An 18,232-nucleotide genomic window follows, 5' to 3' on the forward strand; every position below is an offset into this window, starting at 1 on the left:
ACAGCCCTCTGAGTAGAAGAATTCCCCATTATCTCAGTCCTGAATAACATCCTGCTTATTTTGAAATTGTTCCCTCTGGTTCTAGACTCCCCAGCCAGGGGAATCACTTCATCTGCCTCCATTCTGCCGATCTCTTCAAGTACTTTAACAGTAAATACTACAGAATTTCAAAATGTCTGTGTTCATTCTAGAGTTAATTGCGATATTCTGCAGAACAGTTCCATTTGTAAAATTAATTCAAATGACAACTTTTGGGTTCATAAGTAATTTTGTATCCATGAGCGACACCTTCTTTGAAATAATAAAAACCAGATATACAAAGAACTTTTAAAAAGCATCAGTAGTTTTGATACATCCATTGATAGACCAAGGCAATTCTGGTATGTTATTACAACTACAACTACAACTTCAGCTACAAAGTTACATTTACTCTTATATGTTATTTTGAGTTATTTGATTGTGAGAAGTGTACATGCTGTATTGACAATATTAGCATGTTTATTAGTTTACAATCATAGTCACCCTTGTTTTGATTCTTGCCTTTAATATTAATTTTTAAAATGTAATAGATGGAAAAATGAAGTAAATTATGGATTTATTTCTGTTTTTGACTTCTTACAATAGCAAATATGCCTATTGGCGAAACTGAATCTGATAACACAGACAATGCTGGCAGTGGAGAGGGTGACAATGCAACATGCTGTGGATCATTATGGTGAGTAAAGTCAAATTATAGACTGGACTGAACATATATAGACCAGATAATGACAAGCACAGAACCTGTAAACACAACTCACAGATAATTATGTATTGTAAACTACCACTGAAAACACAGTAATATGTACAGGACAGCTTGCGTGCATGGCGAGATCTAAACAAAATAGATGTGCAACTCGACACAAAAATACATGGATATTGATATAAATACACTAAATGCAAACAGATACACAGAAAATCACTTCGATTATTACACAGCTGTTGATAATGCTACATACATGTTGCATCTAATAAGTTCACTTGTTTGGCTATATAACTAAAAGGTAAGATCTATTTTTCTTCATTCAGTTTCACCCTATCTTTAAGGACACCTGTGGACTTATGTTTTGCTTGACTAGCTAGATATTAATAATTGAGCCTTTTTCTTGAGTGACTGCATTTATATTGGGTGCACTGTGGATTGACAACTATTCTTTTGAGTCTGCACGTCAGTGGACTTATCATTCTGTGCAAGAGGAGAGCACAGAAATTATGTGACAATTTGGAAGTCTTGTCAATATTAGTTCCTAGAGACGAAATGTTTGCTGTATTAAAGTCCATGGCAAAAATGAATTGAAAGCACATACAGGTCTCAAGCCACTAATGTTTATGGGCAGGATAAAATTTCTTGGCTAAAGATTTCTAGTTCTTTCGGCTGCTTCTTAATGGCAAGTTGAAACATTTAGTCCTTTGTAGTTGATCCTACCGGATGCATCGCATGATAAAGGTTTATACTAAATTATCATAATTTAGGTTTCTTGTGGAGATAAAACTGATATTATGAAGATAATGTCCATCTCCTAAGAAGTCATTTGAAGCAGTGAACAAAATACATAATTTCCAAGAAAGCATGTGATTTAAGTTAACTGTCTTAATCATGTACTTTGGCTGATAATTGCCAAATGTTTGCAAAGATGAGTTTTATGACTTAAGAATGAAAGTTGGTCAGAATCAGGTTTCAGTTCAGAAGAGTAAAACAAAAAACTGTGTGGATGCTGGCGATCTGAAAGAAAAGCAAATTTCTGAAAAAACTCAGCAAGTCTGGTAGAATAGTCACTGGACTTGAAACATTATCTTTTTTTTTCCCCACAGATGCTTCCAGACCTGCTGAGTTTCTCAGCAATTTCAGTTTTGTTTCAATTCTGAAGAAGTTTAATTTAAGCAGAAGGGCATGTTCGTTTGTCAAAATCTTCATTATGGTGAAATTTCTAGGTTGAGAGAACCTTCTAGAAGTTTCCAAGTGTGAGAACTGCAAAGAAGTCAGATTGTCAGGTCTAAAAGGAAATTGAGGCCATGAGAACTGGAAAGAAGAATCTAGATCATCATCATTGGAAATAATCATTTGAGTCAGCAATTTTAAAGTTAGGATGCAAGTGATACATTGGTATTGAGTATCTCTGAAGGATATTCTTGCAAAAAGAGTTGAATCATTGTGCATGTTAAAATCTTTCCAAATTGTTGTAGCTGGGTTTTTTTGTGTAATGTGAACATACGAAACAGAAGCAGAAGTAGACCAACTTAGAGCCTGCTTCACCATTCAGCTGATTTATTTGTATTTTAACTTCCACACTGATAATTGATTTGCTTGCCTAACAAGAATTAATCCATCTCTGTCTTAAAATATTTAATGACCCAATTGTGACAGCATTCAAGTTGCCCAATGCTCTCACTGAAAAAAAACTTTCTCATCTCTGTTCTTCAAGAATGACCTAAAATGTTAAAACTTTTTTCCAAGTTCTGGACTGACCTACAAGAGGAAACATCCTTTCCACTTCAATCTTATCAAGACCATTCAGCATCTTTTCCATTTCAATCAAGTCATCTCTCACTCTTCGCTGTGGACTAGTGATAGTTGTCAATGATAAACATTTTGTTTTCCAACCACTCTATGATTGGTTCTCGGGTTGCTAAGCGACATTACAGAGACGGAGAGAAAAAGAAACGTGCAGGTTTTCTCCCAGCTGCTGTTTCTTGCAGTCAGAGGAACTTGGTTTAAAACTGAATAAAACCAAAGATTTTTCCTGTGGCATTTGCTGTAAGCTCTGACATGAATTGATAAATCAGAGACTTTGTAAATGCATCAGCCACTTAATACTTTTAACACATCAGTAGAAACATCAGAGAAAGGCATCTGAACAATAAGGGGTCTGGCCAGCTGAAGAAAGATCATCTCAACATTGGGAGCATGAAGCAAAGATCACTAAATTGACTGTGGTTTAAGACGACAGTTCATCTCCACTTTTTGAAGGTAACCAGAGATAGACAACAAATGTTGGCCTAGCCAGCAAATCCTACATCCCATTAATGAGTTTTAAAAGTAAGGACCGTCTGACTGCACTGAACGCAGTTGGTGTGTTAATTTTAGTTAGAGTTTTAAGGTAAGATATAACACACTCGTCATACAGCAAATATACATGATGGTATCAAGAAAAGAATACTAGTCCAGATCATGCAGGATACCTGGCATGCACAAGCAATTCTTTGTTTCTTCTTCTCTGTCTTTATCTCAGTCTCACACCATCATGGCCTTTGAAACTACCAAAAAAGTATTATCAAGGATCTATACATAGGAATTTCCTCCACTGCTTAATGCACTGTCTCCTAAAATCTGTTATTTTATATCCTTCTTTTATCGGTACAGTCGGGTGGATTGTTGGTGAGGCCTTTTATTCCTGAAATGTTTGCTGAATTGTGCAATGTCCTAGAAAACATTAATTTTCATTGAAATGCAGACATTATCCTGCGAAACTCTGCAGCATGTGCTAGACCCAATTAGCTTCAGCTACTTCATCAATTACCCTCCCTCAATCATAAGGTCAGAAGTGGAGATGTCTACAAGTAATTGTACAATGTTCAGCATCATTCATGACTCCTCAGATACTGGTATAGACTCTGCCACGAGACCTGGATGATATTCAGGCATGGACTGATAAATAGCATGTAACATTTCACAATTGCAGGAAATAATCATCTCCAACAAGAGAGAATCTAACCATCACCCCTTGACATTCCATCTCTAAATCCCCCACTATCAGCATCCCTGGGTTACCATTTACTAGAAACTGCACTGGACCAGCTGTGTAAATATTGTGAATGTGAGCAAATTGAAGGTTTGAAATTCTGCAGCAAGTAACTCACTTCCTGAATCTTTAAAGCTTGTCCATCACCTTAAAGGCACATGTAAGGAGTGACCATAATGGACTGACCTGTATGGACACAGCCTCAACAATGTTCAAGAAGCTTGACACCATCCATGTCAAACCGGGAATATTTCAGCAACCTGAAAAATTCACTCCCTTCACACTGTGCATTATGGAAGCATAATACTTCGAAGCAGATGTAGGCCATTCAGCCCATTGAGTTGGCTTTGTCATTCAGTAAGATCATGGCTGATTTGATAATTCTCATCCTTTGCTTTGCCCCCTTTTCTCCATAACCCTTGATTCCCTTACTGATTGAATTTATTTAAGGCTAAGATAAACAGATTTTTAAGATCCAGCTCCTCCAGCCCATTGAAGTAAAGAAAGCCACAGATATATACTACCCTCTGAGAAAAGAAATGTGTGATCCCTTCTCTTGATGTTATTCCCTGTGGTCCTAGACTGTCCCACAGGGGAAAACAACTTTTCCGCATCTACCTGTTCATGTTCCCTAAGAAACTTCTATGTATCAACAAAGTTGCCTCTAATTCTTCCAAACTCTAATAAGTACAGGCATAATCAGGAGATGGTACAATCTGGAGTTTACAATGGGTCATTGTAATGTTATAGACTTTAAGGATAATTGTTTTTAAATGGATATTTTCTGCTCTCCAACTTTGAATATGGTTTAAAAATGCATTTTCAAAATAAACGTAAGAACATATATCTTGGTATCTTTGGATATTTGTTCAGAACTTGTCTGACAAGCTTGTGGTTTCAAATAAACCTGTTGGACTATAGCCTCGTGTCGTGTGACTTCTCATCTTTTATGTGGTTCTGATAATGACATTAATGCAGCAACTGGGGATGGAGTGTAAGGCAATAAAATTGGAAAAGGGAAATTTGTGGCCAACAGCAACTCACATTTTTAATGTGAAGTTGAGAGTGATGTTTCTGCATTTTGTGGCTCCTGGTTCTGTTAAATTTGTTTTGCAACTTACCTTGAAGACCACTGCTCAGGCTGCATGTAGATGTGGTTTTCAAGGTAAATACGTTTGGTCAAGGATAGATCGGATGGTCTCTGAGACATTTACTTCAAGGTGTAAATGTCCTAAAGCCTAGTTAAAAATAGGCTGTTGTCTCCTCTTTTCACAACTGATACCAATCTCTTACAGCAAACAGTGCATTTAAAATGTGGAATGCCTGCTCTTGGCTGTATTGAACACTTCAACATTTCTTTCATGCCTGTAAACTTGGTGTTGTGTTACCAGGTTTTTTGACCGTATATCTATTAAAGGAATCTCGCTGTTAGATGTGCTGGGCATCAGATTAGTATATATTGTTAATTTAGCTTAGCAGTACATGGGAGAAATGAACAATATTCATAGGAGTCATTTCAAGGAGCAACTTGATAATATGCGAACTGAAATGCTTGTGCTTATTGTGTGTTTATTGGAATTGAATACAGTTTTGATGCAAACATTTTTTGGTAAAACCTAGCACAATTTTACAATATTTGTGCCTAATTTTCTCATTTTGAATGGTTTAAAAGAAGCTGAATGAATAAAAGAATTTTTGAATTGCACAGGATTTTGGTATTTTGATTACAAAATTTACACCATTTTGGTTCTTTAATAAAGTTTTTATATATAATTGAAGACAGCCTTTGTTTTTATTCCTATTGTAAGTTGACATCACTGCTTAAGAATTTTGTGTTACAAAATAGAAAATGTATATCAATTGAAATTGTATGGGAAGTGTAGTGTGGCCATTTGTCAAAAATCAGTCACAATTATCTCAGCTTTTACAGGTTAGCTGGCCAACTTATAACATAGCATCTGCAGCCAATAAATCAATAATCAACTTGTAATACACAGACAGCATAACATTTGGCAAGATCACCATCACTTTTGAACAGATATACCTCTCACTTGATCTCTGATAATGTTAATATGCTGCCTAAACAATTCACAAAGGCAGCTGATGTTATAGTTTGTATAACATGCACATTTATCTAATTTCCACTAAACTTTCAGTCAATGTCACTGGATTCCTACATTTTCAAAGAGTCACTGATGATTGCCACGAAATCAATTTGATATCCATCCTAAATATCAAATGATTAAGTTTGTCTTCACATATATTTCTTCATGAAGACAAAGAAAAATATGAAATCTATCTTGACTCTGTTCAGTGCTAATGTTTGGATACGCATGAAGCATAGATTTATTATATTAGTTAGAGTATAGACCATGGCCATTCAGTCTGTCATACCAATGCTAGTTTGCTGCAAAAGAGACGTTGCCATCGAGACTTTTATCACTTCAGATAATTATCTAATTGCAAAACACCACCACCAAATTTCAGTGTTTCTGAAGCATAAACTCAGCTGCGTAAAAATATTTTTTGATGTGTCACTTTTGTCTATCAAGCTTTTCACTTGAAATCAGTATTTTCTTCTTGTCATTTCTTTCACTAGTGAAAACAATTTCTGCCTAGTTACTTTGTCTAGACCGCTCAGGATTTTCACACATTTATCAGATCAGTCCTCAACCTTTGCTCTCTAAGGAGAACAGCCTTGATTCTGCAATCTGAGATTCATTCTTCAAACTTTAAAGACTGATGAAACTTGGCTGGGCAAGCTTGTAAAGAGTACTAATAATATGAACCAATTAGTCTCATGGCAAGTGACAAAACTGAATTGTCATTGTGCTATCAGAATTCAGAAACTTGAATTATGTTTTTCATCTGTTTTTAACCAAGATAACTGAACTGTCTCAATATAATCAACTGATGATTAATTTATGTAGAAGACGATGTAGAATCAATGTAGAAGAAAAAATGTCCTTACTTCAGTAAGCCACACCACCAACAATCTGTTCCATTCTTGAATTTTCTCAAATGTTGAGATGGTGATCTAAGTGCCAGTGATTTCACTATTCCTTCAATTTAGCATTCATTCAATGCTTACAAATAGCATTTTGAAAAATTGTGCAGAACAGTAGAACAATGACCTTTTGGCATATTAGCACATTTTCATAGCTTATGAAGTTCTCCGATTAATTTAGAAATGTATTCATACATTGTCCATGTTTTTTTGCATTGCAGTATTCGAATTTCTAAGTCAAAGTTCAGGTCAGTAACTTTTTTCTGCATCCTCTGAGCATTCCTTTCTGTTTACGAAAATTTGGAAACTATGAATTAATTTTCTAATGTCAACTGTAATAATTGAACACTATTTTTGTGCTATTGCATTAATATACTTACATTGTGTTTGTAAGAGATATGCTGTGCTTAATCATTATTATATTTTAATTTTCTTATTAATATAATTTCAGCAATATGCAACTGTTATGTAAAATCATGTTTACTAACATTTTGTTTCCTTTTCAGTATCTGAATAAATCATAAAATACTGTGCTGGATTATTAGCATGCCAGTGCCCCCTCAACTGGCTAAAAAGTTAATGGGTGCCCTATCAGGACATTTTCCAAGAGCTGCAATGGAATTAATCATCAATTAGGCAGAGGTGCGGGAAGTGGAGGAGATACACATCTCCACACTTGAACCCCACCCCGCCAGTCGCAAAAAGGATAGAGCCCCCCGGTCCTCACCTTCCACCTCTCCAACCTCCGGAGGCAGCACATCATCCTCCGCCATTTCTGCCACCTAGAGTCAGATCCCACCACCAGAGATATATTTCCCTCCCTACCCCTTTCAGCATTCCATAGAGACCATTCCCTCTATGACTCCGTTGTTCAGTCTACGCCCTGCTCCAACCCACCTTCCACTCCCAGCACCAAATCACCTTCCACTCCCAGCACCTTCCCTTGCTACTGCAAGAGGTGTAAAACCTGCGCCCACACCTCTCCCCTCACCTCCATCCAATGCCCCACAGGATCCTTCCATATCCAGCAAAAATTTTCCTGCACCTCCAAAGATCTCATCTACTGTGTCCGTTGCTCTCCATGTGGTCTCCGCTACATTTTGGGAGACAGGATGCCAACCTGCGGAACGTTTCAGAGAACATCTCCAGATCATGCACCAATCAATCCCACTGCTCTGTGGCTGAACACTTCTACTCCCCCTCTCACTCTGCCAAGGACATGCAAGTCCTGGGCTATCTCCACTGTCTAATTCGAGCTACCCGATGACTGAAGGAAGAACACCTCATCTTCAGCCTCGGGACCCTCCAACCACACGGGATCAATGTCAATTTCACCAGTTTCCTGATCTTCCCTCCTCCCACCTCATCCCAGATCCAACCCTCCAACTCAGCACCGCCCTCTTGACCTGTCCAACCTGTTCATCTTCTTTCACACCTATCTGCTCCACCTTCCACTCTGACCTATCACCATTAGCCCCACCTTCATCTACCTATCACATTCCTAGGTACCTTCCCCCAGCCCCACCCCACCCATTTATCTCTCAGCCCCGTTGGGACCCCACCCCCATCACATTCCTGATGAAGAACTTATGTTCGAAATGTCGACTCTCTTGCTCCTCAGGTGCTGCCTGACTGGCTGTGCTTTTCCAGCGCCACACTTTTGACTCTGATCTCCAGCATCTGCGGTCCTTACTTTCTCCTGGTAAACCCTAGGATATTGATTGTGGGGAATTCTGTGATGATAGCTCCAGTGAATGTCAAGGGATGATGGTTAGATTCTCTGTTTGAGATGGTCATTGCTTGGCAGGCCAAGCTGGATATGACTGTATTTCGATGTTAATGCATTTGGACATGGACTGCTTCAATATCTGAGGTGTGAAAGAAGATGAACATGTCAAGACGGTGGTGCTGAGTTGGAGGGTTGGATCTGGGAATTGCATTGGGTGAACTTCGGTGACGCTGAATTTTGTGAAATCATCAGCAAATATCTATGTTTATAATCTTACGATGGAGGGGAGGTCATTGATAAACTAGCTGAAGATGGTTGGGCTGACAAGTTTTGAGAAGATTTGTAGCTCAGGTTGAGGTTCTGGACGTAGGTTTGTTCACTGAGCTGGAAGGTTCTTTTTCAGATGTTTCATCACCACACTAGGTAACATCACCTGTGAGCCTCCAGATGAAACACTGGTGGTATGGCCTGCTTTCTACTTATTTAAGTAGAAAGTGGGCCATACCACCAGTGCCTTATCCGAAGGCTCACTGATAGCTAGTATGGTGATGAAATGTCTGAAAACGAACCTTCCAGCGAGCAAATGTACATCCATGGTTGGGCTGAGGATACAGCCTCAAAGAACTCCTGTAAAGATGTCCTGGAGCTGAGATGAATGACCTCCAACAACTTCTGTTGCTGGTTTCCTCACCAGCTGCTGCAGAACCAGTCTCTCATCTGAATGTTGCATTACAGTGCTTTTTTGGGATTACATAGCATGACTTGCAATTAAATAATTTGCATTGTCTAATAAGTTTTTTATTTATCTCAGTGAGTATGGCATTTTGATTAGCATTTGTTGCTATACTTATTTCATTGAAGTCAGTGTAAGTGGGATATTTTCTGCACACCTTCACAGACAAGGTTTTAGATGACTGAGTTTAATACAGTATATGTGTTTTCCAGCTTCTCTTATTGCCACTTAGCATAAGAGGTAATGAAAAATAATAAATCATCAGGTGTATGAGTTGAGTACTTAAAATTCATGCTTTATTGTTTTTTTTTGTGTGTGGCAGGTAGCTTCCAGATTCACAGCTTTTATTATTTGGTCTTTGTAATCAAGATCAATTTAAGAATATTAAAAAGCAGCTTGGAATTTACAACTTCTCACATTTGTGGGTAGTTTGCAGTCTTTTATAGGCTAAGCACAGAGCCTAGATAGTGATTGAATTGAAATGGCAAAAATGTGTATACCATGCCGTGTGCAATAAGTGATGCATCATCAATCTTTCAATAAAGCATCACTGAAAAATTGACTAATCAATAGAAATTGATGAAACAGTCTGAAATGAGGAATTAGGAGGAATCATGAAATACCTTTGACAAAAGGAATATCCCAAAGCCTTTTATTCATAAATAAGGAGCAAGAGGGTAACTAGAGAAAGGCTTGGTCCACTCAAGGACAAAGGAGGAAAGTTAAACGTGGAGTCAGAAAAAATGGATGAGATTCTTAATGAGTACCTGGCTTCAGTATTTACCAAGGAGAGGGACATGATGGATGTTGAGGTTAGGGATAGATGTTTGATTACTCCAGATCAAGTCGGTAAAAGGAGGGAGGAAGTGTTGGAATTTTAAAAGACATTAAGGTGGACAAGTCCCCTGGTTCAGATGGAACCTATCACAGGTTACTGAGGGAAGTGAGAGAGGAATTAGCTGGGGCTTTAACAGGTATCTTTGCAGCATCCTTGAACACGGGTGAAGTCTCAGACGAATGGAGAATTGCTAATGTCCCCTTGTTTAAGGAGGGTAGCAGGGATAATCCAGGTAATTATAGACCAGTGAGCCTGACATCAGTGGTAGGGAAGCTGCTGGAAAAGATACTGCGGGATAGGATCGATTTACAATTCGAAAAAAATTAGCCAATCAGTGATGGGCAACATGGTTTTGTGCAGGGAAGGTCATTCTTTGAGGAAGTAACAAAGTTGATTGAGGGAAGAGCTGTAGATGTCCTTCAGTAAAGTTTCCCGTGTTAAGCTGATGGAGAAAGTGAAGTCACATGGGGTTCAGGACGTATTAGCTAGATGGGTTGGGAACTAGCTGAGCAGCAGGAGTCAGAATAGTAGTGGAAGGGAGCTTCTCAAAATGGAACTCTGTAACCAGCGGTGTTCCACAGCGATCTGTGTTGGGGCCACTGTTCTTTGTGATATCCATAAATGATCTGGAGGAAGATATAAGTGGTCTGATCAGCAGGTTTGCAGATGACATTAAGATTGGTGGAGTAGCAGAGAGTGAAGGGGACTATCGAAGAATGCAGCAGAATATCTATAGAATGGAGAGTTTGGTGGAGCAATGGCAGATGGAGTTTAACAAAGGCAAATGCGAGGTGACGTATTTTGGAAGGTCCAATTCAAGAGTGAACTATATGGTAAATGGAAAAGCCCTGGGGAAAATTGATAACAAGAGAAATCTGGGTGTTCAGGTCCATTGTAGCCTGAAGGTAGCAACAGAGGTCGATAGAGTGGTCAAGAAGGCATACAGCATGCTTTCTTTGATAGGGTGGGATATTGGAGTTGGCAGGTCACGTTACAGTTGTATAGGACTTTGGTTTGGCCACATTTGGAGTACTGAATGCAGTTCTGGTCGTCACATTACCAAAAGGATGTGGATGTTGTGAAGAGGTATAGAGGACACTCACTATGAAGAGATGTTGTGTAGACTAGGATTATTTCCAGCCTTGGGCAACTGTCTGTGTGGAGTTGGCACGTTCTCCATGTGTCTGCATGGGTTTCCTCCGGGTGCTTTGGTTTCCTCCCACCTTCCAAGATGTCAGGTGAATTGGCCATGCTAAATTAACCATAATTGTTAGGTGCATTAGTCAGAGGAGTGTGGTTACTCTTCAGAGGGTTGGTGTGGACTTGTTGGGCCGAAGGCCCCGTTTCCACACTGTAGGATATGTAATCTATTTACCTAATCTATCTATCTAATTTTCATTAGAAAAACGGAGGTTGAGGGTGGAACCTGATTGAGGTGTACAAAATCATGAGAGGTACAGACAGGGCGGATAGCAAGAAACCTTTTCCCAGAGTGGGGGTCTCAGTTACTCGGGATCATGCGTTCACGGTGAGAAGAGAAAAGTTTAAGGGAGATATGCGTGCAAAATGGACAGAGGGTAGTGGGTGCATGGAACATGTTGCCGGTGGAGGTGTTAGAGGCGGGCATGATAGCTTCCTTTAAGATGTATCTAGACAGATATATAAATGGACAGGGTGCAGTGGGATACAGATCCTTAGAAAATAGGCAACAGTTTTAGTTTGAGGATCTGGATTGGTGCAGGCTTGGAGGGCTGAAGGGCCTGTTCCTGTGCTGTAATTTTCTTTATTCTTTACTCTTTGTTTTGTTCAAAGATATCCATCAATATTTCTTAATGAATTGCTTTCAAAATTTTGTTTTATTGTGCTTAGTACATTGTTTAAAATTTCTTTGTAGTCTTATCAGTTTGTTTTATATTTCCAGCCGACGCTGGCGTCGTTGGAACCGCTGTTGGAGACGAAAATGTCGAGCTGGTGTAAAGTCTGTTACTTTCTACTGGCTAGTTATTATCCTTGTTTTTCTCAATACATTAACCATTTCATCAGAGCATTATAATCAGCCTCCATGGCTAACATTTACTCAAGGTAAGAGTGCAGCTTTGTTTTCACGTAAGTACGAGTGAGCAGTAAATATTCCATTAAATTGTTTTAATAATGCATTTGGATAAATTGGTTGGATAATGTCCAGTGATTGATTCTAATCAGTATACAGCTGCAAATAGCTTTGTAGTTATGTAAATCCAGCTCTATGGTACAAGTTAGAATTGTACGTTTTCATCCAAACAATATGTACTGCAGTGTTAGGTTTGATGCAGAGAGGACAAGGGAGTCTTGCCCACTGTTTGGAGAGCAGAAAACCCTGGTCACTTCCCTGGGGAAGACCCTAACAATATTACATGCCCCAGGCACTTAATTGACCAGCAGCTATCTTTCTATGGGGTTTCTATGGTGGTTGAGGTCCTGCTTACCAAGAGCTGCTGGCCAGCCAGGCTGCCACTTCCTCATTCCCATCAGGATTGATTTGGGAGTGATGACAGCTTTCAACAATGTATCCACTAGAGGCCCAAGATCAGTGAGATATCCAATCCTCAGGTAAGTGAAGTCAGGATTGAGGTTTCTCCAGGTGGATGTTATATGAGAGTGGGGCAGTGGGTGAGAGATAAAGATAGAGGGGTGTCATTCAGTTCCCTTCTCCCCATGCTGACTTCCTCAACCAGTCACTAAATTTGCTAACAAATTTAACAGATTTCCTGTTCCTTTAATTTGTTTAGAGATGTAGTTTTTGCTGGCTCAGCCAGCAAGCATCGCCCTGGAGAAGGTGGTGGTGAACGGCCTTCTTGAACTACAGTCTTTAGGGGTAGGGACACCTACAGTTCCAGTATTTTGGCCCAATGATAGTGAATGAGTGGTATCATAGTTCAACATCAGGATGGCTTGGAATGGCAGTCACAAATAGTGGGGTTTTCCTGTACATCTACTGCTTTTGTCCTTTTAAGTGAAAGAGGTGGCAGGTTTGGACGGAGCTATCGGAGGATCCTTTGCAGAATTATTACACTACATCTTGTTGATGTAGTGGGAAAGACTGTCAAGCAAACAAGCGAACAAGTGAGCGCAATTCAGAGCCTTGATTCTTCTCCCTTTCAATAAGATAATGTCTGATCGGGTTGTAATCTCAAATTCACATTCCCATCTACTACCCCAATAACCTTTCATCTGCTTACTTAATAAGAATCTATCCATGTCTGCCTTCTAAGTGTTAAAGAACTCTGTTTCCATCTCTTTTTACGGAAGAGAGTTCCAAAGACTGTCAATCATCTGAAAAAGATTTTGCCTTTTCTCTACTTTAAATGAGTCACCACTAATTTTTAAATAATGACCCCTAGTTCGAGATTGTCCCTTAAGAGGAACTATCCTCTCCTCATTTGCCCTATCATGACTGCTCAGAATCTTCAAAGTTCAATCAAGTCACCTATGATTTTACTAATCTCCAGTAGCTACAAGTCTTGCCTATTCAACCTTACCTTATAAGACAGTACATCTGCATACACACCTGCTCAATAACCTTTCTCAGAACTAACTCCGCTACATTTATATCTATTTTTAAATGAGGTGCCCAGTACAGCACACTGTGCTTCAGATGCAGTTTCACTGCAGTTCATTATAAGCAAAGTATAATCTCCCTTTCCCCTTGTATTCAATTCCCCTTGTGATAAATAGTAACATTCTTTATTTGCTATATTTGCAAAGTAACCTTGTGTGATTCATGCACAAAGAATACCCAGATATTCTGTGCCTCAGAATTCTGTAATCTCTCACCACTAAGTAATAGTCTTTTTCATTCTTCCTGCTAAGATAAACAATTTCAGATCTTCCCACATTATACTCCATTTGTCACGTATTTGCCCACTCACTTCACCCGTCAATACATTTTCGTGGCCTCCTTATGTATTGTCACAATTTACTTTCCTACTTATTGTTGTCACTAGCACATTTTGATAACCATCCCTTCTGTAAATCATTGATATAAATTGTAAACAACTGAGCTCCCAGCGCTAATCTGTGAGACTCACCACTTATTACATTTAGTCAACTGAAAAAAAAATTTATTCTTACTGTCTGCCTCCTGTTAGCCAGCCAGTCTTCCATCCTTGCCAATATGTTCTCCCCCTACATCAGGATATTTATTTTCCATAATAACCTTTGATGAGATACCTTATCAAATACCTTATGGAAGTCTAAGTACTATACATTCACCATTTCCCTTTAACCCTAGCATATGATACTTCCTTGAAGTACTCTAAAGATGGGCCTGAATGATATTGACTATAGTAGGCAATGTAGCTAAATTATATGAGAAGTGATACAAGTGATTCCCTATCTCAACATTTGGGAACAACCTGCATCTTGTAACAAGGTTCTGGCCATTGAGATCTCACTCGACAGCAAAAGTTGCATATTAACAGGAATTATTGCTTGTTAACTATCTTGTCAACTGGACGTCTTGCCTCCATTAATATGCAGCTTCCAGTCTTAACACTTGCAAATGATTTGCTGGAGAATTTTTAACATGGAAGTCAGAGAAGGTACCTGACAACTCTGCTCGTGGCTGACTGCAAAGAATTTCCATGTTGATCATCACACAACAGGATCTCAGCATATGCTATATGGACATTGTCCACACTCCCCTCATGTCCATAAACATTGGCATCTGACATGTGCCACCCTCTGAGAGCCCTCATGCACATCTCTAGTCTGCTGACAGTATGTTTCCGTGCTTCAGTGTTGCACCACAGATTGCATCGACAGCTATCATTATAATACTGCAACAAGGAAATTTGTGCTCAGCAACATGAATCCAGGTCATGAATTGAACCATGCTGCATTTCAGCACTATTTGCCTTTCTCTGTTCGTGCTCAATCACTTTGTATCTTCCTGGATGCTTACTGTATCCCTGACTTGCATTGCTTTTTTGTGCTATTCCCTTCAGCCAGAGATACGCAATCCTTCTGCATTACTGTGCCTTTTCAGACAACACAATGCCAGCATGGTTGTTAGCAGTGATTAAAGTTGAAGAGTCTGGTGCTGGAAAAGCACAGCCGGTCAGGCAATATCCAAGGTGTCAGAGAATTGACATTTCAAGCATAAGCCCTTCATCAGGAATTCCTGATGCTGCCTGACCGGCTGTGCTTTTCCAGCACCATACTCTTTGACTCTGATCTCCAGCATCTGCAGTTCTCACTTTCTCCCTGTCAGCAGTGCTCAGTCAAGTCAAGGAAGATAGCTTTTGGTTTGGTAGTCCTCATGCCGAAAATCAAGGGTAGCCTTTTATACCAGTCCAGGCACTTAGACACAATCATTCAGCAGCTCAGGGCAGTCAGAGTCAAGATGCTATCCTCATATATGGTGAGGATCTGAATGTCTGGCAATCCACTACCCATCTTGACTCTTTCTGTCCTATTGTGCTCTGATTGTCATAAGAGACAGTGAGAACTGCAGATGCTAGAAAGTCAGGGTCGATTAAATGTGGCCTGATGAAGGGTCCTGCCCAAAATGTTGACTTTTCTGCTCCTGCAATGCTGACTTCCTCATGAAATGAGAGCACAGCAGGTATTAACCCAGATGATAGTGGGTAGCACACTTTTGATGCAAATGGGGAGGTGTCCCAAGCGAGAGTGTGAACAGCACAAAGGAGATACAATGTTATTGGTGTAGGATGGGTTAGAATGAATGAAGGAAATTGTTGCGTGCAACAGCCTCAACGACAGCTAGGGACAGGCAATAAATGCTGGCCAACCAGCAGTGCCCACCTCCCATGAGTGAATTTAAAAAAACGGAGTAACAGTGGTACAGATTGAGCCTTGTTGTCAAGTGGAAGCAGGAGCAGAGAAGGAGCATGAGGTATCCAAGAGAAGATGATAGCACTTAATTGCTAGAGTGGAGAAGATCATTTCTCTTCCACATACATTACTATGCATTCTTCCAAAATGCTGGTCTGGTGTTATGGCCTTCTCAGCTAGTCCAGATGGAAAAGGACATCCTGCTTCTGCACCACACTGTCCACCAGTATCTCCAGGTCCCTGCCTACAAAGTACAACACCAATTTTCCATACTCTGCTGTGTCAGAGAAAATGTTAGGTACCAGGCAATGAGATCGAACAGTGCTTGTCTCAGTTCAGAATGGCCTTTCAAAGATAGTGGGTGTGCCAGAGATGCTGGTCCATTCTGGGATATCCTGGCAGTAGCGAGTGGTAGAATGTCACTAGAATTGCACAAGAAGGGTGCAGAACAGAATACTGGGACAAGTTTGAAAAATGTGATGGTTAGACCTTGCAGAAAGAAACTTCCATAAAACTTAATGAAACTCACACTTCACCAAAAAAAACATAAGATTCAGCCCAAATAAATTTCTCAAAGATGATATCTCTTTCATAAGACTATTTTGACTCTGCCTAATTACTTTCAACCAACTAATTGACTTGCTATAACTTGGTTCATAATAGTTTCTAGCATTTTCCCAATGAGAAATGTTCAGCTCCGTGGGCAGCAGTTTCCTGCTTTCTGTCACCCTCCCTACTTGAATAAAAGAAGGTTAGCCCCTTCTGCCCCATAGTCCAGCTTTTTCACTAGTGAGAGAGAGACAAAAATCTTTTATCTGAGGGTCAGCACATCTCGGGTGAGGGAAGAAGTTGAGAAGAAAGCCCTTCGTGGTCATGTCAGCCAATGTGAGAATTGAAACTACGTTGTTGGTATCACTCTGTTTTGCAAACCAACCATTCAGCCACCCAAGCTAACCAACCCCTTTATTATGTCATGAATGTTGAACTTTAAATTCTGATTTTGTTATAAACCTAACTTTCAGTTAACATAAACAAATATGTTCTGAAAAGGAGAAGAGGTCATAAACAAATAACATTGGAGAAAAGGCCATGTGATTTCCTGTTGCCTTGGGAATGGCAGAGAACTTTGACGAAACCCATGGAGTTGTAAATTTTAATCTTTTACACTATGCTATACATCAAAGAATGATTGCTGCAGAGATGCAGGCTCTGAGTAACAGGTCTTTGCCATTTTGTAAAAAGTGATTGGGAGCAGAAATAAAACTCTCTATGGAGAAAGCAATTTTAAGAGGGTCAGCTAAACTAATCAGTTTCTGGAATTTCTGGATTTCTGGTTTGTCAGGACTTGAACAACCTGTGAGCGTAGGTGTGCCTTGATACTTATCAATGCATCTGGCAAAATGTGGGTAGTCTAGGTTTGACCTTAGTGTAGAGGGTGGATGTCTGCTAGAAGACTGAGTGTGACTTTGAAATTTCTTTAATCATACTACCTGCCAGAAGCATGGCATAAAGGAAAAGCATTTTGTAAGACAGTTCAGTTATTTTAGAGTTTTTCTTCTCTTACCTTTAAATGTGAGAAAGTGGGATAGCAACAGGAATAGGCCATTCAGCCTGCCAAACCTGCTGACATTCATCTAGGTTATAGATGATTATCTGTCTCAATGCTACTTTCCTATATTGTACCAATACCTAATTATATCATTAATCTTTAGACATCTATCGATTTCTGTCTCGGAATGCTCAATTATTGAGTTTTCATACTTCTCCAGGGTAGAGAATTACAAAAGTTTACGACTCTGAGATAAGAAATTCCTCCTCATCTCATTTTTAAATGTTCTTCCCATTATTTTGAGGTTATATCAATTGGTCTATACTCACTAGCCAGGGGAAACATCTACATGCATCTTGTCAAACCCTATAAGAGTTTTGAGTTTCAATGAGATCATCTCTCACTTGAGTATAGGTTGGAGTTGGTTGGTTAAAGCCCAAACATTTGATGTCATATATTTTACAAACAAATTCAGAAGAGTGAATAAATTTCTCATTTTTCACTCCTAAAGTTGATATAACAAAGTTTAGAATTTTTAAACAGATGTGGTTTTATTTCAAATTTGATATGCACTTGAACATGCCGGATGGATCTCCTTGAGTTAATCAAAATTATGAAGTCAGTTTCCCAATTTCCGTGACAAACATGCACACGAGCATAGGGCATTCTGCTACAAGGGAACAAGTTGTGCTCTTTTGCAACCTTGCTTTTTAGAAAATTGCAGCATGAGAAATTGCTATAGAAATTGTGCTGTAAAAGATTGTG

General features: G+C 39.4%; 1 protein-coding gene across 1 annotated transcript in view; it reads left to right on the top strand.

Annotated features, from left to right (window-relative positions):
• Positions 1-18,232, top strand: part of LOC132822470 (voltage-dependent L-type calcium channel subunit alpha-1D-like) — a 579,417-nt gene that overhangs the window by 300,250 nt on the left and 260,935 nt on the right. Inside the window, exons 11-13 of the mRNA XM_060835847.1 lie at positions 625-715; positions 7,005-7,031; positions 12,005-12,165. Of these exons, the coding sequence (XP_060691830.1) occupies positions 625-715; positions 7,005-7,031; positions 12,005-12,165 (279 nt within the window). The remainder of the gene's footprint in view (positions 1-624; positions 716-7,004; positions 7,032-12,004; positions 12,166-18,232) is intronic.

This window comes from Hemiscyllium ocellatum, chromosome 14 (assembly GCF_020745735.1).
Source record: "Hemiscyllium ocellatum isolate sHemOce1 chromosome 14, sHemOce1.pat.X.cur, whole genome shotgun sequence".
Taxonomy (NCBI): Eukaryota; Metazoa; Chordata; class Chondrichthyes; order Orectolobiformes; family Hemiscylliidae; genus Hemiscyllium; species Hemiscyllium ocellatum.